Here is a 27,585-nt window from a genome sequence, read left to right as displayed (position 1 = left end):
GGTTGAGTACAACAGTGATCTGACTCAGTGTGGCACAAATAATATCCCAATATGTCACCTGCAAGTACTGCTCCTTGTTAAATCCCTTTACTGTATCACTTGTTAAGTGGACAAAAGACTAGTATTGTTGAAAAATAAATATAAATGTTGCATCTACAGCTTCCTGAACTGGCCACAGTGCTGACTTTGACATAACAGAAAATATAGATAAGGTTCTTTCTTTAATATACACTGTTTTAAGGAGATTTACTTTCCGAACACCAAAATATCTCTTTGACCCTGCATCTAGACAGGCGTAGGAAAAGGTTTGAAAAAAGTGTCATCTTATCTGAACAAACACATTCTGGGACAGCAAATAATGTAAAGTTCTAAATGTATCATAAAAGGTTTCTCCCTGAACAGAAAAATTACTCAAATTCAATATATTCCAAAAGAGTTCTCCCTTTATAGTTACCATGATCAGAGAATGATTCTGTCTTGTTTTGATTATATTTCTAACCACAGTATTTCTGTTTCTAGTATTACCAGAAAGTCCCTAATACATTTACTAACATTTCCTTCATCTCCTTCTAGGAAAACAGTCGCTAATGAGAGGATGTTTCTCATACAGCAACTTTTTTGAAAGTTGCCCTTCCTGAAAAATATGTAAGAATGTTTTAAGCATAATATATGGCTTTGTTTATAACAATCCCTTAATTAAAACACATAATTTGATTCTGTACCTCTCCATTAAATTAGCACAGATATTATAAAACCTTATATTCATTACCTATTAATTCATTACCTATTTCCAAGCACTATAATCCAACTTGGAGCATGAAAAATCATATTCTGTGTCTACAGAGAAAATCAAAACCACGTCTTAGAAAATGCGGCTTATGTTAGATTTTACACAGGGATAATTGCCAGAAGAAAGCATGAAGAGCACCGAAATAAAATATTTCTGATAAGAGATTGTTACTGAGAAAGTGGAGTCATGCATAACAGTGAAAAAGACCTTGAAAAGAGGACTGTGAACAGTAATCTGTGAAATCATCCATGTGTTAGCCTCCTCTAACTTCTCTTCAACTGGTCAACAGTTCTTCACTTGGGAGGTTTTTTGAAAGAAATTTCTATGGGTAAGAAAGAAAGGCTCGATATCTTCACACAATCAATAGTCTCCGCAGGAAAGCAGACACATTATCAATCCTCTAAATGAAGAAGTTGTTTCCTAAGTGCCACAAATGGTACCTGAACTCAAGCACTAAAGGAAGCTTGAAGCTGTAACCATAAGTGCATCGCAGCTGGTTCAGGCTACATACCTGATTTCTTTATTGATTGCATCTAGCTGCTCCTGAAGCATCATGGCCAGAGTCTGGGCATCGGAATGGCCGCTTGGTGACAGCAGGTCCATGGAGCTGAACAGTGTTTCTCTATCATCATCATCGATGTCCGACATCTCCGTGTCGCTCTCAAACGGATGACTGCTCAGAACACCCATCTGCTGCGTCCTATTCCACTCATGATCACCAAGTGATTTTACCTGAGCAAGAATTAGGACATATATGGCTTATGTCAGAGAAAACTGCAAAGTCAAGCTTTAAAAAAATTGGGGAAGGAAAGCAACTAACACTTCAACATATGTATTCAATTATTAGTGCTCCATTAATGCTCTCAACATTACAGCAAATAGCAAAAAGTATTTTCACATAATTGCAATTTAGGTATACAATTACTATAAGGAAAATTTACACAAAGAGACACTCTGGAAAGACAAATAATCAAGTGTTTGAACTTTGATGCCTAAACTTCAACATTCTCTGCTGTCATTTTGTACAAAAGTTCTCTGAGCAGAAATAGAAAAAGCTCTGCTCTCTGAGTCGGGTTTTCTTGTTTGGTGGGTTGGTTTTTTCTCTTGTTGTTTTCTTTCTGGAAGAAAACTCCACAAACCGTAAGCTTAAAAGCCTCAAATACATTATCTTATCAGGGAATATATGAAAAGAAATTGGGGATTAACCTTTGGTTCATCTCTGCGTACTCCCATCCGGCCTCTTCTAGGTCGCCTTATCACTTTAGTTGACCGATAGTCAGACTGACTATCAACTAGTGAGCCCACTGAGTACCTCAGCTCTGTTGATGTGTCCAGATGAGGTCTATAAACAGAATCACATAAGTGGACTGAGAGAGTAATAGGAATAACAACCACAATCCAATGACTTTCAGTCTAGCAACACAGATTTCTTTTTAAAAACGAACTTTCACGTATCACATGATAAATGAGAAAAATGCATCACAAAACGTAATTTAAAATTGAAATAATTGCATGAGAAAATTAAGGAGAAACAAATAATAAAATCTCTGATTTTTTTAAGTGAAAGCTATGCATAGAAAAGCTTTAACAAGAAAAAGCACATTTCGGGATAATCAGAGCTGGCAGCTGAATGTATTATCCTGTATATTCATAAATATGCCTGAGGTTACTCTAAGCATGTTATGTGTTCATGAGTGAGCATATAGATTAAAGCTTTCCTGCTGTACGTCTGTGCTCTTCATTATGAAAACATTAGTGAACTGACCTGTGATATTTAACATAATTTAGGAATTACTAATCTTTGTTTGATGAAACTTTCAGTGTTTTAACCCCCAATTTTTCCTATAGCCCTGATAAGTCTTGGAATTTTGCAGTGAAGCTTATAAGGATGACTTCAACACCTCTTTTCTTATTTACGAACAGTGGTCCCTGACCTCTTTGTCCTTAGTCAAAAAGCAGCACCAAAAGTTCACTGCATGCTGCAATAAAAAGCATCCTAACCATGGGCTGTGGAAACAAGGTGGAAGAGCAAAGGGTCGAGGCACCTCTCGAGAACTCAACCACAGAAGCAGAGACCTGAACAATTTATGTTTCTTAACACACCAGCAATCTCCACATAAAAATATAAGAATAACATGATCACAGTAAAAAAATGAAATGTAACAAAAACCCCCATAGGACAGTGACGTTTTTTATCTTCTGTGTACAGTAATTTTCTCAATAGAACTTTAGTCTCATAATCAATAATATTTGGTTGTTGTGAAACAAGTTGGCAGAAAAAAAAGAACCAGTCCAGGTTCCAGTGTCTAGATGCAGATATTCATCTGCTGACCAGCTCCATTATTTTCCTGAAAGCACGAACTCCAGCCAATGTAGAATTGAATACAGGCTGAGAATAGGAAGTATTCAATGTTCAGAGCTTTCTATGCCTGAGAGAGCTGGGAGCTTCATGAGGTAAGGTTACGTTAGGGAAAGTATACTTAGTGCAACCTGCTGAATTCCCAAGATATTTAGACAGCTTCAAACAGCCCTCTGACAAGGGCTAATCAGCTCCTCTTTAGGGAGCACAAGCTAATGATACTCATCTACCCAGCAAGAAAAGCTGCTGTTCAGCACGGATGGCTTCTCCAGAACCAAAGCTGCTGTTGCAGCAGCTCAATAGCCTCCGTCCCAGCAAGCATGTTCAAGAAAAAAAGTGCTGTGTGCCTGTAGTTCCCAAGGGAACAAAAATTCAAAAAGTTAGAAGCATCACATTCTGAATTCCATCGACTTACACCTCTCTACTCATACAAAAACATTATTCCAAGAAATAATAAAAGGTAGAGGGAAAAACCATGTCCAGGTACTGAGCAGTACGTCTGAGGACATCAATGGGCAGACAATAGCTGATGGAAAAAACAACAACCTCTTGAACAAGAGTAACTTTAGATGAATTCAGTGCTCCCAATTTAGTTTTGATCCATGAGCTTTGTCTGGCAGGTGTGCCAGCAAATTTTAAAAACTAACATGTTGCTTGTTATGGAAACAGCACATGGCACACAATTATCAGTAAAGCAACAATTTAATCTCAAGGGACATTTTTAAGCAAGAGGGACTTTCTAGAATGATGAATTATTTTCAGCTGTTAGTGTTTATTTTTAATGGCATTTGTCTCATTATTCTTCCCATATGGATTTTCCATCAAAAAGAGGCACAATATTTAATGTCCGATTATGATGTTTTCAGATCTCTCTGAATAATGTCTTCACATTCAGCTGAAGTTCTGTGGTCCTTTGCTACACATTAAGTACAGCTGAGTTATGCCTTGCTAATAAAGGAAAATAAAAGATATTATTTATAGAATAAATATGATTGTAAATATGCTGATCAGTTTCAGCATTAAAGAGAATTGTTTCTAATTTATTTTTAACGTCTGGGAAAAAAGTTGTGCATTTGCATATACTTTTCAAAACTTTAATAATTCAAAAGGCTTTTGTTAATCTCAGTAATATTTCACTGTATACTCACTAATAAACTGATATACTCACTTTTTTACCTAGAAAAAAAGTGAAAAGCAACAGTAATACTAACTGCATAGATTTAACATTTTAAAAGAAATAAATGACCACAATTTTGTGTGGTTTGAACACATCCCTGCTGTAAATGCTTGCCATAAACATTTTCATCTATTTCAGCTTAAAGTGAAAAAACTTTTGTTGTAAAATATTACCTTGACAAGGTGGGTTCAATTAAAGAACCAGCCCTCAGTTTCATTTGATCCAGTTCAGACCGCAGCTTCTCAATTTCTTCAGCAAGCCTTTCCTGGAAGTAAGAAATGTAAGATATACTTACTTGTGACACAAATTACATTTATTTTATGGGATGTTGTTCTCATAAAGTTAAACAAGTAAGCAAAGATATACTGAATGTAACACTATAATAAAAGGAAGCTCATTTACGTCTCACTACTGCTAATGAGAAGAGAAGGTACAGCACTCTGCTGTTTTACCACTGCCTGGAAGTGCTGGAAGGACAACTTTGTCCTTGAAACTTGTTTCTTATTTTTTTCCTACTATAAAGTGGCATGACTCACCACTTGCACTATAGAAACCAAGATTAACAGCTGGACTCAATGAGTTCCAAGATCATCTTTTCCACCCTACATGATTTAATGATACTGTGGGATTGCATACTGGCCTTTATATATTTTCTGACAGAGACACAGACTTAGAGAGAGCTGCTTAGATGACTCGAACTGCAGCTATCTGTCTCGCTTGTGTTGAGTTGATGTGACTCCAGTATGAGGTGCCACTGGCAAAAAATGACAATTTGCCACAAAATTGGATTTTTGGAACTAAAAAACACCCACAGTTTACAGCTACCACTAGGGAAAACAGCACTGTTCCCAAATTCTACAAATAATTCTTATCTACTAATAAAGTGAAATCAATGAATTTTAAAACAAATTAAGAACAAACATGGGATGAAGCTATAACACTGCTCTTCCTAGAGTTAAAATGTTTAGTATTGCAAAAGGCTAGGAAGAATATGGATCATCTACATCTATAAATAATAACATCAATAAATAATGTATCTATAAATAATATCTACAAATAATGTATCAATAAATAATATTATCTATCAATAATAACAGTTTCAGTGAGTATTAATATATAATTATTAATGTATAATTACATTAATATGATCAGAGTATTTTCAAAATATTTCTTGATTGAACAGAAGTACTGAGATGACTGAAACTCTGTTGGTAACACTTGCCAATTACTTAGAGATTATTAGTATCTGATGTTATGTCCATCTGTCTGAAATTGCTTCATCAGTTTCTTCATCAAAGTGGAACAAATAATCCCTTCAAAGGGGGACACTTAGAAACTCTGGGGTCAGAACATGTAGAGACAGGACAAGGGATAATGGCTTTAAAATGAAAGAGGGTAGGTTTTAGATATCAGGAAGATATTCTTTATGGTGAGGGTGGTGAGGCACCGAAACAGGTTGTCCTTTTGAGTATTTGCTGCCTTTCTCTTCAGGTTACCTAAATGTAGATGAAAATATATTTTTTTTTAACAGGTACCCCTTTTGTTGTTTTTCTCAAAGGTCTTGACTTTTGATGCCATATATTTATATTGGTATAGCATAAAGCTATATTTATATATTATTAATTCTATACAATTGCTTTTACAGGGATTTAATACATTCTGTATTAAATCTGTATCTGTAAAAACACTTCTGTGAATCTGAACACAAATACATTTGTGTGTCTTACTGCACTCGAGGCAGGAATAACTTTAAAAAAATCCTGGTATGTGGGATTGGAAGAAATATTTATAATCAATTTGACTGATTCACTAAACAGCATTAGGGGTTAATTTGCAAGGAATGAAGAAAAGTCACTTTCAGCTATATTTAGCATAATACCACTGCATTTGTTAAGAAGAATCGCATCAAATCAAAATCTTACATCCTTTACTGTGAAAGTGCAACCAGTTATGAATGCATCTCTGTTAAACAAGACTTTTTCAGAATTAAAACCGATAGAAGAAAAACACTAGAGCCAGTGAAATCAATATTAAATTTGGTATTGACTTCCTGAGGCTAAGATATAACCATGAACTTAGCTCAGAACAACTGTCAGAGACCTTCTAAGGTTATTTATTGAATCTAGGTGATTAAAGGAATTCTCATTTGTCTCAGGAAGATTTGTCACAATAGCTGGATAGTTAATATTTCATATACATATTTCCAAATAATAATTCTACATATTTTGATAAAACAAGATAAAATCACAGTATTTCACAGTACCTTATCATGTAAGGACTCTTCTAGATTTTTCCTGAAACTTTCAGATTCTTGAATCAAAACATTCTAAAAATAAAAAGAGAAACAAATAAGCAAGAAAGAAATTAGAGATACGTTAATGTATCAGATATCACTATATACATGTGCAAGTTTAAAAAGTTCATATATGTTGGACTTAAAAATTAAAATTCTTTAATGCTTCAGTTGGATTATATACTTAATTTTAAATGCTGCAAGAATTCTAACATGTAGGAGCATGTGTTTTCTAGATCAGGAAAAACTTTGCGTCTTGGTTCAACTGAGCAACTGCCTCATCCTTACACAATTTCTTCTTTTGGTAAGTCTATTTCTCTATCCATACCACCTTTTGTTCCAATGATATAAACCAGACGTACATCCTCAGAGTTCTGAAATACCCTTCTGAAAAACACTGAAAGATTCCCCTCAGATCATACAGAAGGTGAATAAGTAGAAGAGAGAGGGATTAAAGAGGGCAAATACAAAGATAATTTGCTTTGAATTTTGCAGAACCACATTGTCTCACGTCATGGAAAATCTGTAAATAACATTCCCTCTCCAAGGTTAGATGATCCTTCTCTTGTGGTGCCAGAATTTTACTCTTCCGAGAGGAAGCAAGGTGAAATCAGCAAGTTAAAACACTGCAATGATGACACATGTAAAACGTCATTCCTCAGTTCTTGTCCACTTTGTCTCACTGCCGCATGCAGCCCATCAGGCCCTGGTCCTTTCCAAGCTCTTTACTGGGCTCTTGGCTGATAAACACATGACTCAAAATATTCAGCCATATTCACAGCACTTCTGAGAAGACCCTTGAGCTCTTGAATTAAGAGCTAAATGTGTAAGCTGGATGACATTTGTGGTAATATTTGGTAATACGAAATCAGCATGATGCCTCCATCCTGATAAAAGCAGAACATATGGGAAATCTTTATTAAGCTAAACTTTATACTGCTGTTTGTACTGTACCTTTTCTTCGAGTGCTGCCATTCTCTCTTTTAAGTGTAGTTGCAGACGCTCATTGGATTCTGTCAAAAGTCTGTCTACAGTATCCGATAATCTTTTGTTGTGCTCCTCATTCATTTTTTCTCTTTGCCTTGCCTTTAATGTAGGATAGACAAGACAGATTGGTAGGGTCCAAAATTAACCGGTACACATTTACATCATTAAAAAATTAAAAAAAAAAAGGTAACTGTAACCATCTAAAAGAATTCCACAGGAAATGTAATTACTGTTACTGATTAATGCATATCCATTTCTGTAACTGCAGAATGCTTTCAACTCTGTAACTGGATGTAAATTATTGTATTAAGATGGTCAAGTGAAGTAGGAAGACGCCGCCATCACTGCTATAAACAAAACATTTACAATTAGATAGTTTTAGGTGCTGGAGAACATAATGTAGCAATATACTGGCAAATGAAAAGTGCACAGAAGCTGTTTGCAATACACATACTCTTTGAAGTTCCTGATTCTTCTCTTCAAGTTGAGCTTCTAAGTGTCTCATACGTTCCTCAATGTTTCCATGCCTTTCTTCTGCCTGTAAAAAAAAAATAGAAAGACTCTTTCTGTAATTTAGGTGTCTTTGGAAGTTTTTATCTCAGTAAAGTTTAAACAAAACATAAAGCAAGCTACTACTAACTGCAAACTTAGTTTTCCAAAAATAAACTTTATTTAAACAGGCAGCTGAACAGCATTGCTTGAAATGTGTCAGCTACAAAGGCCTGTTACATCCAAGCATCAGCAAAACATTGGATTTATTTATGAGCAATGAAATCAGCCAAATGTAACATGCAGACTGTGCATGGTTTGAACACAAACCTGCCATCGTAAAATTGTAAGCTCCTGAAGCACTGAACTGCACGATGGTTGATTATCAATTAAAAAAAAAAAAGTTAAAAAAAATGAAAACAAATCAGATGGATTCTATTCAGCAATAGAAAGTAAAGTCCAGTAGGACTACCTTCCTACGTATGGAGATCATTTCTTGTAGTTTAGCTTCCATAACATATTGATAATCATCAGATGAGGTAGAAGAGGTTGGATCAGACTAACAAGTCAAGGAAAAGGAGAGGGACAAAATTGAAAAATCAGAACTAAAGACACTGACACTGAACAGAACACAGCACAGAATGCTTAAAAGAAAAGTGTGATTGAAAATTTAATACTTTTAACTGACAGATTTTTACATGGAATAAGCTACACTGATACTTGGTGAATAAGATGCAGTTGATGTGGAGAAACTGAAAATAATGGAATGCTAAAGAAGCTATCAACCTACACATGGAAGTTCAAGGTTAGTGATGGCTGGCTGATGACAAATTACTACAGAGTGAATTCAAAGCGATACTGTCTAATCTAATGTTGTTTCTCTCTCTCTCTTTTTTTTTTTCCTTTTTTTTTTTTTTTTTTTTAATTTTGGTAAACTGAAACGAGGACATCAGAAATTCTTGTATAATTCTTCTACCATTTTCTAGGAATGATTACAATGCATAAATACTATGTAATGGATCAGTCAGTTACACACTATGCAATGTCATGGTACATCCCCTACTTTCTAGAAAACAGAATGAATGTCAAAAGAGAATAGGCTCAAGCTTTCATATGCCATTTTAGAACACACTATATAAGGCCTTTCATCCAAATGAACAGTACAGTTTTGATTCCTTTGAAAACCCTGAAAAGATCCACCCTGGTGGATCTCTTTGGAAGATCAAGGTCATCAGATAAAAGAAGAACCTATAAATAAAAATTCATTAATAATAATGAAAAGTTATAACTGAGTATAGAAATGGTAATCCAACCAAAAATTCATTATTATTTCTGAGAGAAGTTGACCTTAATTAGGTCATCTGTGTAAAAAAACCCCATGAATATTCATGTTATTGTCATATCAAACAAGTCTATGTTATTATTCAAAAACTAAAAAAGCCCTTTAAAAAAAGGGAAATGCTATATTGGTTTTGTTGCTATGGAAACAGGGATGTGCATAAGGCATACAGAGAGTGTTACTGATGACTGAGTTGTGAGCTCGTGCTGGTCAAATGCTGTTTCACTCTTTCAGATTTACCCTCTCTCAAAAAGAGATCCGAATTCCATCTTTAGATGAGTGAACTTTAATACCCACAAGAAATACTAATTTTACAGCTGTATCTTTGTGAGACTATTTTAAATATGCTTATCTGGTAATGATTTATCAGATTAATTAGGAATAGGTATCAAAGTAATGCCAGATGTTCATAATAACTTAAAATTACCCATAACTTGAACTCAGTAGTATTGTCAGGACCAAAAGTTCATACAGAAAGCAATCCTGTGATTTAGTAATTTATAAAAAGACTGCAGCTTTTTATATGAAAACATCCACATCAGAAAATTTTTCTTTGAATAAATACAAGAATATTGCTTAACTAGTTTCTTTTCATAGTATATTCATAAAAGTCATATTCTTGAAAAATTTAAAGTCTTTGTAATTAAACTCATTTAGAAGCGCAACTCTTGTTTCTGATCATGAAGCAGGCATATTGTGATGTACTTGAACTTATTAGCTGAAACTATTTTGTCTGTTTATTACAACTTGGACCAGCAACAATACTTCTATCACCTTGAACTTCTCTCTCCATTTTACTTATTATCCAGTTTCATCACACCAGTGCTAATGCACTACTGCCTCTCCCAGCTGGGTAATTAGAAAGATAGGGTTGAAAAAGTTAAGGCCCTGTGACTGCAGAACAGACGTCTTTCCGCAGAGTGATCAAGTTTTATCCTGCTCTATAGAGAATAGAATTTTACCCTTTTCAAGTCCTGGCTGCAGCACTGGTTCAAGGCCATCTCTTAATACATTTCCAAGGGTCATGAGATGACTTGAAATCACCAAAGCTCTGAGAATACTTATAGTACTTATAGAAATACTTAAGTATTAAGTAAGTATTTCTACCTCTTTTGAAACAATTTTCATAGAGGGAGATAAAGAACCTACTGGGTGCACTTTCCTACAAAATTTAATTCCTTATAAGCTTCATTAGCTGACTGCAAAACATAAAAGCAAATTACTTAAACTTCACTGTTTCTGACGCCTTGAGAGGCTACCTGGAATAGAGGCTAGTTAGTGTTAAAGTAAATATTTCTTGAAAAGGCCTTCAAAGCAGACACCTTGGGCAGTACAGGAGCCTGGCCAAGGCCCCACACAAGATGGAAGACAGGTCATGAGTTTTCACACTTTTATAAGTTCTGGTTAATTTACATGTTTGGGTTAATTGTCCAGTTACAGCTTCAGATTATGAAGTCCCATCCTCCCAAACTGCTCCTCAATTCACTGTCGTTTATACTTTTGGGGCCTAAAGCTGCCTAAAGTGGCCTTGGTTCTCAGGCTGAAAAGGATTGTCTTGTCTAACTACACAGTGCAGAGAACTTGCTAACACTTTGTATGAGGTTCAGAGTTATACACCAGTGCAGTACAGAATCTGGAAAATATGAAAGCTACAACTTAAGGCATCACTTTCATACACTTAAGTGCAACTTAGTGGAAAAAATGAAGATAACCAAAGTAAAACCTCTAGGTTCAAAGGGATCTCATTCACTGAAATGTGGTTTTGCTGGACATAACCTGTCCTTGAAAATACAGTCTATCTAGTTAGCTGTAAAATATACCATTTTTTTCAAACTAAAATGTAAATTTTTCAGTTCAAACCATGCCATAATCTGTCTAGTACATCTTTTCAGTGCAGAAAATAATTGTGATATTAAGACTAACAATTTTTGGGAAGAAGAGAAGGAATGAAATTATTTTCAGAATTATGAATGTTATCTGAATTCTTATCTAGACAACATTCTTGAAAGAACATGATGTTCTCTTAAGATTCTTACAGTTACCTGTTATTTCATAACTTCCTGCTGCTTTACTAATTCAACAAGGTATATGATACCTTTACATCTCTTTGGTAGAGCAGAGAAACTTCAAAATTTATTAAAATTCAATACGACTTAGAATAAAAACAAATGTCATTATTCTAAATGCTGCAAATGCATTAGAATATTTTATGTTTACTTTATGTACCATTTGTTCTGAAAGTATTATTCTATATTACTCTAAAAGGACCAAATTATTTTATAGCCAAGATATTCAATAATTAGGCACAAGTGCTTGTGTGGCAGAGAGCAAGCACAGGTGCATAGACTTAGTATCTGGTCTGGGCTCTAAAGCTGCTAAGGGATTTTAATATTGTTTATTATTATTATATGCCAACTGCAGGCACAGCCCCCTGCAGCAGGGATGAGAACCTGGAGGGCAGACAGAAACACATGTAACCAGTGTCCCCAGCTGCAACATACTCCCAAAACAGGGTTTTCAACACCTCCCATCACCCTTTACATTGAGGGAGGCCTCCGACCAGGTCTCAAAGAGACCTCTCTAAACAAAATTCTCCTGTAGCAAGTCAGCTGCTAGCTAAGGGATTTGCAAATCCTTCCCTAAGGACTTCCCCAGGCCATGCACTTAGGATTGTTATACCCATGGCAGTTACACTTTTTTGTCGTTCATGTGTCTTAGTCAGACCCAGAGATTATAAGGAATAAGCTCTTTGAGAGACTTGGCAGCCTACCATAAAAATACTGAATGTGTCCATCTTTGCCTACATAAGGCAGAAATTGAGATACCAGTGCTTGTCAGGCTTCCACAGCAGAATATTAGGGACACATGAGACAGCACAGACAACTGCGGACTCAGATTCCCAAAGAAAATCTGTATTTCTTCCAACTTGTTTTACTAAGAATTAATTGACTTAAAAACTGTAAAGTAGAGCTCATATGACTACTTGCTTGGCAGGCCTTACCCTACATTCTTTCTTTAATATAAGACTTGCATTCCTGTTTGCTCCTACTCTGTACAGGAGGATTAATAAGACATATTGTGTGGCATTCAGCAACAAGTATTTAGCCAGAACATTCAGTTATAAATAGATTTGGGAAATCATGCATCTTAAACTGGATTAAAAATATATGGACAAAAACTAAAGATATCTGACCCCTACGAGAAAACCAGCATGAGTGTTAATGTTCACTTTGCACTCTTTATGCCATGGAATAGCCAGCACAAAGTAGTAACAGCCAGGAAAGCTCTGCATTGAGGGAATACCAAAGCAGCTTGTGTGATCTCTAACCCTGTTAAAACTCTGCTGATGCTTCTGCTGCTAATGCGCCCACAAAAAAGATGTTGCTTTCACATCATCTGCTACTGATGGCACTGCACATTTTCTAGGTTTTTGCATCTTAGTTGAAAAGAAAGAAACACAAATTCAGATGCAGAAATCAATTGTATAATATAGGTGCAAGAATTTTTATTTTTTTTTTGCACTGAGTTGCAGGAACAAATCTAAACTTTTCTAATGACACAAGCAATTTCCCCAGTTTTGAGACCTTGACTTGTGAACACTTGCGCTCTCCAGATTTTCTACTGACATCTTATGATTTAGTCTATCCTTGGAATAAGGGCATTATTCACAAATAAAAAATGCATTATTGAACTGAGCTATGAAGTTGAAGGTGAAAATAGGTGATCATGGTGATAGTTGCAACAGCTCACAAAGTTACCAGCTACTTGCTCACATCTAACCTGTTACCAATGTGACAAAATGAATTGGTTCAGGTGTCCCCTTTTTCTAAACTCCAACCTTTCAGTCACTAGACAGTCACACCTTTCACCTCCTTTGTTTTCCCACTACCTTCTGTATCTCCTAAATTTAATAAGAAACTCCTTCAACTTAGCTTTGTCAAATTTGCTTCTTTCATTTCTTCCTCCTATCAGGGCAAAATCTTCCAAGAAAAGGAGAAGCAAAATAAGAGGGGTCTTTTGCAAAGACAGGTTGTGTTGTAAATATGAAATTTTCTTTGACTTCCCTCCCCTTCAAAGATTTTTTTCTTTTTTTAATAGCCTGAAAGAGGATTTATCAACTTCCTTCTGTTAACACATCATATTTTCTCTCTCTTCTTCTCAGAGAGGTTTCTGTATTAACTCCATTCACGCCTTGCAGGGGAACTTCTTTCCTCTTTGCATACTTTTCATGGCAGACATCCTCCTTCCACTTGTTTTGCAACTTCTTCCCTGCTTAAAGCAAACCACATCCCCACACTGACACAAAACAAGCATTATGTCCCACTTGCCTCCAACTCTCAAGTAATTTTTTATCACCTTTAAAATTAACTGAAGGTGTTACTATGCTAAATGTGGTTTATTATGATATGGTTTCCTCTTCTCCATCTCAGTGCTTCTCTAATGCAGCTGAAAAGCATGGCTGGTATTTCTGGTGACCTGCATATGGGAATGATGGTGTAAAATTCTGACTACTGTCTTGTGATCAGAGAAGTGACTTGGTACCTCTGCTGCACAAGCACCCAGGGGGTGAAGGACTACTAGTGGGAGTGAGTGAATGGAAGTAGGTGGATGCTGGCTGGCCCTACTGGACTCCTCCTTGAACACATGCAAGGAGAAACTGTGTTTGACAGACTAACCATCTGAAGATTCTGGATGCTCCAATGTCTGTCCCTTCTGAAGGAAATAAACATTTTGTGGGATAAAGAAAGGTTAATACAGGAGGGAAGCTCTTTCTACGAGGAACTGAGTCTTCTCCAGGGCAGGCAAACAGACCAATACTGTGAGAGTGAGTAGAAGGTGTCTCAATGAGTCATGGGAATCTAAATCTTGGGATACATGCTGAGAGCTGTGCTACTTGTCATGACCAGACAGGTACCAGTATGATGGCCAGGCAGGACAGCACAGTATATGGGATCATGCTGTTCCAGGTTAGTCTGCCAGAGGCTGACTAACCCTACAGTTGCTCACCCAATGGGCAGAACACAGTGAAAACAAAGCCAAAGAAAAGTTCAAATGGTTCAGGTGAAGTTATGGGTACTTATCCAAGTTCACTGTATAGTCCAAATTTTTGGAAGTTCACTCCTTATGAGCTAGTTTGGGCATGGAAAAGTAGCAGAAAGACATATCACTAGTTTATATACATAAAAAAAGGAAAACCAACTAATTTTAAAGACTGACACAGCAGAAGGATCACAGTTTATATCCTTCATTTGCAGAATCCCAACCTGGATTTATTATGAGCAAGAATATAAAAAAATTGAATGCAGAACTTCCAACATGCACCTTTAAAATCTGTGGGGGGTGGGGAATAATCACAGCCAAATCCAGAACATATTTGTTCTGGTTTATCTCCACATGTATGTAATTGGTCTTATATTCTACCCACAGAGAAGCAGATAACCCACATTCCTTTACTTAAAAATACATGTAAAGCAAGTTAGGCTTAACTCACCTCTTCTATATGGTTGTTACCCCATTAATCTCAGAGAAGCCACTTTCATTGAGATAGTACTAAAGGAAGGAGAATCAGTTTTGACTTTTTTTTTTTTTTTTTTAGTGTAGAAACAGTAGCTGATTTAGTGGCTCCTCTTTTACTTGGCATACATAGACACTGCAGTGATCACACAGCTCAGGCAGACAGCCTTCAGGGGCTCTGCAGCCAGATAATTTGAGTCCTACAGACTGCATGTATGTGGGCATAAAGTCCAACAATAGCAAAATTAATTAAGCATCATTCAGCCCCTCAGGCAGGACTTGCAGTTGTCAGTGGAATAGCTGACCACATGTAAGAGCACACCAGCTAGCTAACTTAAAACTTCTTAAGTAAGCTACAGTGATTACAGTGTCCTTGGTTCACAGCCTCATTTATGTGATCCACGAAAAGTAATGAACTTTAAACTTCAGACCTGTCAAAGCAGCACTTTGATAAGCTGTACAGTTTGCAAAGAAATTGTATACAAGACACATAGGCCACAGGCCTGTTTAGCCTATTAGCCAAATTATGACATTCCTCATGTCATATGTTCCAAGGCAGCACAATTTTAACTGAAATACATGTCTTCAGTTTTTCATGTAATCACTGAGAAATTAACAGAATCAGCATTATAACCTATTTCTCAGAGTTTCCTGCTTGGCAAAAACTTTGATCAAGTACTCAAAGTGAAATGGGGTGGAGCATCAGGTCTGTTCACAGCTCTCTAACTGCATCCCATGAAATAATGTAAGAAGACAAACAGAGATGTATATTGCAGCTTTATGGTCACAATAACAACAGTATCTCATGGAAGTCCCTGAGTGTTCTGCATGGTTGAAATGGGATTTCTTCTTACAATTTTTGTCATTAATATATGTTCAAGGAAAAATGCAGTTGCAAGAAAAGACATGCTTGAGACTGCCAGATACTTACTGGTGGCTAATTGCTGGAGAACTTATTCAGGAAAAATCCTCTTAAAATAGAAAACAGTATTTTTAAGCTACTGAGGCCATTAGAATATATTATTTTTTGCTGAATCAGAAACAATTGGGGAAAAAAAAAAAAGTTAAAATGCCAAGGGATTGTTCGTCTGTGCACCTAGTTTTCATTAAAATCCAATGAAAATTATTTGGTGTTTCATGTAGCTCTTTTTGCCGATTCTTCTTGCCTTCCTCCCCCCACCACCTCCCCCAATTTTCAGTCTTTCTTTCACATTCACACCCATTCATACATACCTAAAGTGACAGTACAAATCCTTGATTACTAAATAATGATCTCACCTCAATAAAAAATAACCCACACAAATTTCCCCAAAAGCCTTCCTTTCTTTGTTTCTTCTGCTTAAATAAATTACTTAAAAATCACACTTTATTAATGAACTGCTCAGCATTTAACACTTCACTAAAAATGGAAAACATAGGAACTGCAAAAAGTCCATCAAATTTAAAAACAGATCAGCATATAAATAGAAGCATTCCTTAGCAATAGAGAAAAGAAAAATCAATCAGAATTATATATAATAGAGTCTCTTAAATGCATTTTTCTTTGTCTGATTTTAAGAGACAGAGAGTAAACCTCACTATATGCCTTTATGAGGTTGATAACTCTTGAGCTATAGTATTAACTACATGCACACCTGAAAGCATTAGAGGCCGAATACAAAAATATAAATTTATCTTCATCTTCTTATTTCCTGTAAGATAGCATCCATATAATAAAGTTATCAGAAAAAAAAAAAAAGTTTGAAATCCACTCAGAGTTTCACTTTGCAGTTATATGATACAAAGAATCATTCAAAGCAAACCTTGTAAGCATGTACTGCAAGTTGTCTTCATTTGTGTTGCACAAATGATCCCACTTGCTGCCACGATATGATTTTATAGCACTTATTGCAATAAAACTCGGTGTTGTTTATATACATGGTATATGAAAACATCCAGAAGAACTAAGTACCTGAAGGAAAGGGATCTCCCTCACTGCCTGCCCTTAAATTAGAAACTCTTACACAGTAAAATGAGTCCTCCTAGAGTAAGTAATGCTCAATTGTATCAGAAATACACGACTCCCTTGTAAGTATAGCCTAGGCTAACTTACAGATAACTACTTTTCCTGTCATCAAATTGCTAAGAATTACAAACATGGCATTGAAACCATTCCCGTGCACATACTTAACAAAAAACATTTTCTTCTTTCAAATCGGCCCGATGGTACCTTTGTTTCGTCCTTGAGGTGAGGAATCAGGCTGCAAATCATTGTTAAAAATAGGGCTTCTAAAGTGAGCCTATTTCTCAGTACCTTAGTCAAAGCTGCAATTCTCTGAGCCAGTTCAGCCTCCACTTCAGGTAGGGTTTCAGCTTTCCTCATCGTCTGCTGCAGCTTCTGCTCAGCCAGCTCAAGGCGCTCTTGCAGCTGTCTGTTTTTGTCTTCCAACTGAGAGCCAACGACAGATAAACAAGTATAAAAAATAAAAATCGATATTAAGGATTTTCCTTCCCTTTCTAAAGTATCAGTGAAATGATAGTAAAACTCACTAAAAGGCAAGACACCCCTCAGTGTGGGAGAGGTTACTGGAGAGGTATTAACCCAAGCATGGACCAATGTACGCTGCCAGGCTTACTACTGATTTGAGGCTCAAGGATCTCACGAAGGTGAATAAAAGGACTTGTAAAATGGCAGTAATTAAGATGAAAAAGCTCCACTGATGAATGTGGTATTTATCCCAGCCAAATAATAGTACTGGTGCCACTAAAATGAGAATTTCCTAAATGGAAGTACAGTCCATCTTACAGAAAAATTTACATGTGACCTAAAATGGGAAAGAAGAACAATTCTGAAAGGATACAGTTCCCTGAATAAATTGCCAAGTATAATTTTCTGAATGAATTGCAATCATATATTATGAAAAGTTAAAACTGACATTTCATTCTTTACAATTAAATTAAATTTTACGGAGGTGAAGTTGAGTAAGCTGTGATAACTATTAAAGATAAATAGGAGGATGTTTTGTAACTGCAGCATTTTCTGACCTACTGAGATGCACCATACAATTAAGATTTTTTAGTGGTTGTTGCTTTCTTGCTCAATCCAGGTAATAAAATACAAAATAAAAAATGAGTGATTCTAGATTCTTTTTTAATCCTTAAGAAGGCATGAAAATCTAGGTTTTTCTCAGCTCGATGCTGCAAATCAACTTTAAGTCTGACCATATACTCTAAGCCTAGTTGTTTTGATTAGGCAGAGCTCTGCAACACAGCATGACTTACATTGGCAACAAACTGAACACAGATACAAGTACCTTACTTCTTCCATTGCTGGGTGGTTTTATCCCTGACAATTGAAGACACCTGTTAAAATAGTCTAAGGAAGCTGGCAAAAGCTGGAGAGTTTGCGTTCTGATGGTTTAATTTCCCTGAAGAAGTAGTCAAATACATATATACACACACCGATACAGGGGGATATGTGCATGTGTGTGCAAATATATCTGCATACAATTATAGAAGCAGAGATTATCACATCACACAGGCTAATTTCCCATATAGCACTTTAAATTGTTTAAAGATATGCTAAGAAAAAAGAAGTCTGATACTGAGGCTGGGTTTGAATGATTCAGTATAATTTATATTCACTTCATGTTTGCTTTCAGTTTATATCATATTCAAATTACAAACCAGTGTTTTATATTCAGTTTACATTCCAGATTTGGAATCACCATGGAAACAAAGTGATTGAAAGTGATGAAACAAAATCATGACAGAAAGCTGCACAGTCATGTTACAAGCTTTCTTTAAACATATTCACACTTAATTTAGCTTTAAAAAAATTTATTTGCACTCTACTCATCTGTAAAATAATTAGAATATATTTTATGCAAATTTGACTTTTTTGCAGAATGGAATGTTTTTAGCTCAAGCTGTTTTTTAGAAAATTAAATTACAAAATTGTTACATAAAAAACAAAGATATTCCACTACTTAAGGAATATCACATACTGTGTGCACTTATGCAAGACACTATCAGAAAACACTGTTATTTTCCAACATTGTATGTACACATTGAAATTATTGTTCACAGCTGCAGTAGCTGATATGAAATTTAGAGATGCTGAACCATTCAAAATTTTTTAGATTAACTGATCTGTTGATCAAAGCTTCACAGATTAACCTAATGGAAACCTCTTCTAGTAAATTGACATTAATTTTCATTACGTATGAAGGAAACAGCTGAGTAATGCAGGTAGAGCACCTGACGCAGGATGGCTTCCTTGTTTGCCAGTTCATTTTCTAGCTTATCATTCATGTCATGGATGGAGGTGGATTCTCTCTGAGCACTGAGGTAGCGCTTCTCCAGCGTAGTAATTCTTTCCTCCATATCTTCCTTTTGTGCCATTGCCTAATGTGACAGAAAAAAAACCATCAGGAACCGTGCAAATAAAATGCTACATAATTTTATACCAGTTTAATTTTCATGCTTATAGTAGACGGGTGTGTAATGTATGATCAGAAGTAAATCTTCAGTTTTATAGAGAATTCTTTGGGATTTCTTGTAGCTATGATACAGAATCACAGGATCAGCCAGGTTGGAAAAGACCTTTGAGTTAGTTGCAACCTATGATGCAACTCCACCTTGTTAATTAAACCATGACACTAATACTACACCCAGTCTTTTCTTAAAAGCTGTTGTAACAGAAAGATAACTAATGCATACCAAAATAGATTCTAGAAGCCAACCATCCACATATATTGAGAACATCTGCCTAAGACATGATATACAGAGAAACACTACAAATTTAAGAGGAGTAAAGAGATGGAAAATTAAATTTTACTTTCATTTATTGAGAGAGAGGAATAAATTTCTTGTACTATTTTTTGAATTTAAATCTTCTGTCTCCTATGTTTAAGTGATTTTATCAGTGCTCAACTTTTGCTGCTCACATCCATTGGCCTCCATCAGTTTGTAGCAGATACCACAGGAACAACAATCAAGAGATATGAGGTGAGCGTGGTGAATTCCTTACCTCTCTAATGTCTCTCTGATATTTACTGTTCATTTCCTCTGTTTTAATGAGCTCCTTTCTCGTAGTCTCTGCTTCCTGCTCTACCTCTCCCACCCGAGAAGACAGTGCAGCCAAACGCTCCTTCATCTGTGCCATTTCATAGTTTTGCTTTTCCAATAGCTCCTGAAGTTCAACAACTTGACTGGCTTCGTCATTTGAGTCTATTGAGCCATTTGATAGGCGCTGTTAATGGAGAAGTGACACTGATTAATTATCTTTTAATGTGGGCTCTAGCTAAAGAATTTCTAAAGCAAAGATTATTTTTAAAATTACCAAAGTAAATAAGAAGGAAAAAAACATTTTCATGGTAGATAAGATAGGTATAGTTATGAAAAAATGGCAGAAGTTTAATTCATAAGAATGGATTCCAGAATGCAGCATCACAGAGAGATGTAAGCACTTGCATTAAGAGCAGAATACTACACATAAAATGGTTTAGTTTGGCATTATGACTATTTGAGTACAGATTACAGCAATACTTCTAAAAATCACCAAATTGCTTTCATTGGTCTTAACTAAACTTACACAGCATTTTCACTTTAATAAAGTTAATGCCATTTGCAAAATATACCATGCTGCAGAGAGGAAACAACATTAATAAATCACAAACTCAGTGTACCAGAAAGGGCTTTTAGTCAGGACAACATACTGGTTAAATTTACATTAGAAACAAGTTCTGCTGAAGTAAGTGATGTGCTGCTGAAAGCCTTGGTATGAATATAGCTATAAAGAAAAAAAAAAAATCAAGATTTCATAACACATGCTGCATTTGGGATATGACCTCAGCAATACAATTTATATTGCAAATAAATTATTTCAGGATAGAAGTGCATTCACCAGTAGGACTCGCTGATATGGCCTCATTGCAGCAGATATTCACATTAACCTTTTCCAGCATAGGCTAAGCCTATGATTTCATACATATTTAATTCTCTCATGTTAAAAAAAAAGGCATGAAGAACAAACAAAATCATAAACATTTTATTTGAACTGCAACATTAAAAAATATATCCAAAGTTACTGTCATTGAATTTCTTGATTAAGTAAAATTTTATTGGCAAAATTTATATTTTGAAGCACAGGAGCAAAGTATTTTGCTGTAACTATAATTTAAACATCTTACAGAAATATTGGTCCTAGAAGGTGCTTATTGTCCTTCAGGTGATAATGTGTATAGCAATGTATATATGAAAAGTTCCTAGCAGGGTCTGAGGGGAAACCAGCTTTCATTAGCACTTTGTATTACTATTGTCAAAATGTATTTATACAAAGGTCTTTGAGCACATTCTAAGAACATTATTTAATGGCTTTAACAGAAATCGTTTCTCAATCGCAAGCCATAAAATGAACTTAGATCAGGATCACCTTCCCCCTGTGAATAACTGAATAAAAATTACTTTAAAAATTCACTACATCAAGTAACTCAGTTCCAAAGTTGTATTCTTTATACTACCTAATAATATTTTAGATATTTTATGTTACCTGCTGAACCATCATTGATCTACTTTCAGGACACCATGGTAAGATGACCATAGCAAATTAAAAACTGATTTACATTTAGTTTGATATTTTGAAAGAGTTCAATTAGTCTGCTTGAATCAAAATGCTATTAATATGCAGCAGTCACAAACTAAATAGTACTCAAATTCTCAAACAGGATAAGACAGCCAAACTGTCATACTTTGAAAATCTTAAAAATTTAAGATAAACTTTTTATATATGACAATCATAATCTGTTTTACAGTTATAATCTCATACAGCAAATTTAGAGGTTTTCACAGATTATCACGTTTTAGCTTGCATGGACCTTGCCCTACAGCTCTACAAAGAGCAGTCCAGGAATGCTGCAAGATTATAATAAGCCAAATACCAAATCTCAAATGCAATAAATGGCATGTGTTCATGTACCTTATGTAACATAAACCCTGGTAATTATGAAATGGCAACCCCTGGTATCTGGGAGTACATTCACTGCAAGAGAAGTATTCTCTTTTCATTAATGAAGCTTTTTTCCTTACAAAATGAATAACTAAACCACATATAAATTAAATCTGAAAAAAATTTTTTTTCTACTAATTTGCTTAGTATCCAAGATTTCTGGAAAGACAAGTGATACCACAGTTAGAATTTGTCTCTCACCATTAAACCAATGCTGTAATTGACAATTATGTATGCACGTATTTTGATCTATGCACATTAACTTCCTTCATAATTCTTTGATGAACTATTTCACAAAGTGCTTTGATTCTAATCATCGTTCAGCTTTGTTTTACATTTTTTCTGTACTCACATATAGAGCTAGTTGGTATTTAAAATTTCCAACTTACTGAAAATGTCAACATTTTAATTTTCCTTAGCAAGATCAGGATAAAAAGAAAGCTTTCTGTAAAGACACAAATAAAATTTTAAAAACTCAGTTTAAAATCTGGTATATTTAGAATTTTGAAGCATACTTTAAAAGTTAACCAAGGGATTTTAACTGGTATTTTGTCACTTTCATGCCTTGTTATTATTTTAGGATATATCCATTATATGGATACATACAGCGAGCACTTCAAAAGACCACAGGTAGAAAGTTATTCAGTATTAATTCAAGAAATAACTGATTTGAACAAGAATGTGAAAATATGCTATATCAGTAGAAGCAAAAGGCATTCTATAGATAGTAATTCAAATTCATTTTCTGAATTAGTGAAAGGAGCAGGAACCTCCCCTTCTCCAGAGAAATTTCCTATGGAATAAACTGGAAGGACAGAACTGCAGAATCTTCTCTATTAACAGTTTTATAAATAATGTCCATGTTTGATCCTTTTTCTTGTTCTTTCTCTGGCTGATTTTTTTTTATCTGATTGATTTTTTTGTTTCCTGGTATTCAAGGATCTTTTTGTTGATGCTGAGCATCAGTTGTAACACAGTACAATTAATAAATCAATTACAATACTGTTGCTGCATATTAATTACAATCCTTTGTAAATAAACTATTAGCTGAATATCTGAAACAATGAAATCAAATCTGCTAATTATTACCTGAAGCACTAAAGGAAACCTTTTCAGAAAAGCATACTCAAAAAAAAAGTGTCAAAATAGGCATTCTTAACTATCATATCCCTATACTACCCCCAAATCCCCCCAAAATGGAAGAAATGGTATCAAATTACTTAGGGTGTTGGAAAACGAAATACTGGAAGCAATCTGAAACAATTAGGAAATCTCTGAAGCAGGAATGTTAAAGAAAGCTTTCTAACTGGTCAAAACATTCTAGCAGAGAAAATATAAAATGTACATGGTCCCTAGGTTTGTCTTAGAAGTTCAATGAAGAAGATCAATGGCTATTTTTCCTCGAAGAAAGAAATGTGCCAAATAGCTCACATGCTTCAATGCTTTGAGGGTTTTTTGCCAACTGGTTTACCCAATACAAATAGTCCATCTGTTTCTAGCACATTTACTTATTCAGACTTCAATGCTGCAGAGAGGCATCATCATCTACTTTCCCCCTCCTCTTTGTTGCCTTCTCGAGCCAAGGCAGGTACACACAGCTGCAGTGTGTGCTCACCTGCTACGCCCACTGGGAGGGCCTCTGGCCTCTGCTCCTGCCCCTTTCCACAGGTTTCTCAGCCACATGAGAAATCTGGCTGGCACTGGACTGAAAGGCTCTAGAGAAGCTTAAGACATCTTTTCTTGGGCTAGGTAAGAGCAAACAAAGGTATATGAGGAATGACATCTCTACCCAGCAATACAGCACTTGCATTCCTCCTCTCCTGGGAACAAAGAGGGAAAGAGTAACAGCAAGAGGATGCCTGGTGTGGGTTTTTGTAAGCTGGGATTTTTTTGCTTTTTTTCCTGTTATATCATCATATCACCACACTAGATAAATAACTGATATAACAAAGATAACACGGTTGTTACTATGGGTTTTAAATATACTCTTTATTCATAAAGAAAGCCTTTACAGTCACCCCAATATAGTTAAAGAAGATAGGAGGAGAAACAGAAAGGATGGAATAATCATCAAGTAAATCTGATGACAGTGATGGTACTAACTATGACAGGTGACACACTGTAGAGACAGGAATGAGGGGATAACAGGGATTAAGCAAGAAATATTTGAGGGGAGAAGTAAAATTTTAATTTCTTAAGGTTTGTGGAAACGGAGAAGGAAAGTAAATGTTCCCTACCACTGAACAGCATGAAAAGGAAAACAACATCCCTGGAGTGTGGTTTTCTTTTGAGATCAAAAAAGCTCAGCAGTAAGACAATGTGCTGTTCACATAGGAATGTCAGAAGGGAGAAGGACAGCAAATTTGAGCAGTACAAACAACCATAATTCCCCCCTATATTGTTGCTTCTCTCTACATGAAGAACAAAAGAAAAAGCTGCAGACTAGGCTACTGGAAAAATCCAAGGACAATGGTAAAAGGAACACCATGAGAAATTGTAAAGTGAGGCTAATCTGGAATATTTTAGTCTCTGTTAATCTAATTCATACTGCCCTTTATTAATTAAACCTAGCAAAATAACACTGGAGGAAAACTAATTGGAGTTACACCTAAGTTAAAATAATAAAAAAACCCAGTAGGGACACCAGTCTACAGAAGTTCACAAAAAAAATGGTAAAATTGTCCCAGCTTGTATAGTAAAGTTATTTTCCATTTTATTTTGTAGGAAGAACTTATATGTTCAACTACATATGTGGTAAAATGTACATGAAAACCCAATTTTTTTTAAGCAAGTCCCAAGAATAGTAAAAAGCACCTCCATGTGATATTTTCTCTCTAAAACATCTGACACAAAGTATCTGGCCTAAATACTATCCACCAGTAACCAATTATGTATTTTGTGCTAGACTTTAACCTCAGAGAGTGGTGAGAAGGAAACTAATATAATCTCATGAGGTTATTTCTGAACAACCTGCAGCAGAGACAGGGCTCATTAACGTGACAGAACTCCTCATTTGTGCCTCTTAGTTTTGGTAGTACATTCACAGGTGATTCACAGGATGCCCATATGCAGAAGCCTTTCCATGTCAGAGAACTAAATTAAATTCTGTGTAACCATAAGGTTAGACAGAAAATTGAAAAGTTGAAAGTAATCTAAAAATTCAGAAGCCTGGTCTTTTTGAATTCCTAGAAGAAACAAGTATTTTTATGCTGTAAGCACTGGGTTGTGTGGTTGGGGTTTTTGTGTGTATGTGTATTCTCCCTTTATATTTGTGGTTTTGTTTACTTAAACCCTAAAATTGTGTGCCTTATATCTACTCTTTAGTAGCACACTCTGTAAATAGTGAATAATACTATTTGACACTTCTTTTTTAAAGGAGTATTGGCAAGTTCATAATAAATGAAAAAGAATAAATCCCCATTGCATCATGGTCCTCACTTGGAAAAAATTGTCCAAAATCCCAGGGGAAAAAAAAAGAAAAAAGAAAAAAGAAAAAAGATTATTTTTAGTTCTATAATGATGGAGATGCTCCCTTCAACTTAGAAAATCTGGTCATGAAGGCCACATCATCAGGGAAGAGACAGAAATATAATTTGCTACACAGGTCAAATAAACTTATCTGAATTCTATAGTATAGGAATATAAAAAAGTAAGTAAAAATAACCACCAAGCTAAATTATACAGATCATCTACTCTTATAAAAGCAAGAGTAAAAATCAATGCTGCAAACAGTAATGCAGATGCTGTTTGAGATGTAAGAATAACTAAGTTACCAGAGGATGATTTTTACTAGAGTGTAGTTCTTCTACCCCATTCCATTCAAATGCTTCATGTAAAACATTCAAAAGAAACTGATACTAACAGACACATTGCTATGCAATGGACCAAACCCAAAGGACAGCTAAACAAGCAAAAGCAGCATGATGATCATCATCCATGCAACCAGCACACAAACCAGAGTGTGTAAACCTATGCCAAACCAGTATCATCAAATCTAAGTGTCACAGTCATTTCTAAGTGGTGTATTTCCCCTGTGTTTAAAAATTATTCTACTTCTCTAGGTTGTTTCACACATTTTGGTCTGTGTCAGGCAGAAATATGATCATTAGAGATCTCCTTTTCAATTGCTCTGAATTGTCTCCAGCCTCTAATCAGCTGTCAAACACAACATTCTCAACTGAAATTCTCCATTGTGAGAGAGAAACAAACAAAATATAATTGCAGTTGAAAGGGATACTGTAATGGTGGACATTTAAGGTGTACAACATCAGAAGATCTCCTCTTTCTCAAAGTAACTTAAATGCTTCCTAATTTGCATGTGATCATTTCTTAAAATACTGTTTTACTGAATTATTCAACTTCTATGGTTCTTACAGAAGCTGAAATAAATACCAGTAGGAAGTAATGAGTTTATTTGAAAAAAAACTTATTATTCACAGTATCTTATTTTTGACTGTTCAGTCCCACTGTTGCAGCATCCTTAGCTGCTTCCACAGATTTCCCAATGTGCACCTTATTCACTGGGAGTTCTGCCTTCCCTGGCGTTCACTTGAGGGGAAATCAGGAAACTCTCCTTAGAGATTAAGTGAAGGGTATCACTTACTGTGTGGCAGTAAGTGGAAGCAAGCAGAATATCTGATAACAGAAATGGTTGCATCTTAATTCCCACAGCAGGCGATCTCTGTCAGGTGTTGTTTGAAACAATTTTTCAAAGTCCTTTAAACTCTTCTCTTTGTGCAAGTTGGCCTCTTTGCAAGCTTCTGTATTTGCTACCTTTTAAGTTTCTCTCTCCTAAATAATAAGGAATTATTATAGGCCACCAAGATAAATGTAGAAATGTTGAGAGCTGCTAGTGCAGAGGATGTGAATTAGAGTGCACTGGTTGATCTGGTGTCAATACAGTCTCCTCTTAACTCCCTATCCAGTATGATTTCATTGCCATAAGCAGCAAAATCTAGCAGAAACTTTTATTTCAGCTTAACTCGATCAACATAAATTGCTTTTATTAGGTAGCATAGAAGTTTTCAGGACATAATATTCTAGAAATGTTCAATTAAAAAAATGATGATAATAATATGTTACATTGGATTTCATCCCTCTCATTAGTGTTTAAATATGCAGACTTCTTAAAGGATGGATAGTCTTATTTCCACTTCTGCTGGTAAGCAATGAACCCAATGGCTCAAAACAGAAGACCCGGCTTGCAAAGAAAGTGGTAAATCAGAGATTTTCAGCTAAACAGTGTAGTTGCATTTAAAAGCACAACTGAGTGGGGTGAATTTTATCAAAATTTCACAGATGTGTCTGTGAGTATGATTTTGCAGAAAGGGGAGTGTAGCTAAACAGTATTTGTTTACTGTGTGTTTCTCAACCACATAGATTACTCAGAGGAAAATACACATAAACTGCAAAATGTGAAAAATTAATGCCTGCACTGTGAGTGCACCGTTGTAAATTGGATTGACTATAAAATAAATAACGATGACAGCTATTTTTTCTAAGTGTGATTTATGCCACTGTTGATCATATGGCATTACACAAAAATGCACAATTAGAGATCCAAGCAGCAGCTCTACTCATTTCAGCTGTCTGCCAAATGTTATGTTATGTTATCATTTTAATTTAATAATTCTGAAGCAAGAGAGGAAG

At 35.5% G+C, this 27,585-nt stretch overlaps 1 protein-coding gene across 1 annotated transcript in view; it reads right to left on the bottom strand.

The window, feature by feature from the left end:
• The window catches only part of LOC131592210 (liprin-alpha-2), a 282,831-nt gene that overhangs the window by 43,940 nt on the left and 211,306 nt on the right, over positions 1–27,585 (bottom strand). The window contains exons 7-15 of the mRNA XM_058863579.1: positions 19,960–20,181; positions 19,188–19,334; positions 17,242–17,376; positions 8,061–8,144; positions 7,574–7,705; positions 6,590–6,652; positions 4,500–4,591; positions 1,997–2,132; positions 1,302–1,522 (exon numbers count right to left, since the gene is read on the bottom strand). Coding sequence (XP_058719562.1) covers positions 1,302–1,522; positions 1,997–2,132; positions 4,500–4,591; positions 6,590–6,652; positions 7,574–7,705; positions 8,061–8,144; positions 17,242–17,376; positions 19,188–19,334; positions 19,960–20,181 — 1,232 coding nt within the window. The remainder of the gene's footprint in view (positions 1–1,301; positions 1,523–1,996; positions 2,133–4,499; positions 4,592–6,589; positions 6,653–7,573; positions 7,706–8,060; positions 8,145–17,241; positions 17,377–19,187; positions 19,335–19,959; positions 20,182–27,585) is intronic.

The sequence above is a fragment of the Poecile atricapillus genome, chromosome W, assembly GCF_030490865.1.
Source record: "Poecile atricapillus isolate bPoeAtr1 chromosome W, bPoeAtr1.hap1, whole genome shotgun sequence".
NCBI classification, from domain to species: domain Eukaryota; kingdom Metazoa; phylum Chordata; class Aves; order Passeriformes; family Paridae; genus Poecile; species Poecile atricapillus.
The sequence above is the reverse complement of the archived record's forward strand: the minus strand, read 5'-3'. Positions and strand labels throughout refer to the sequence as shown.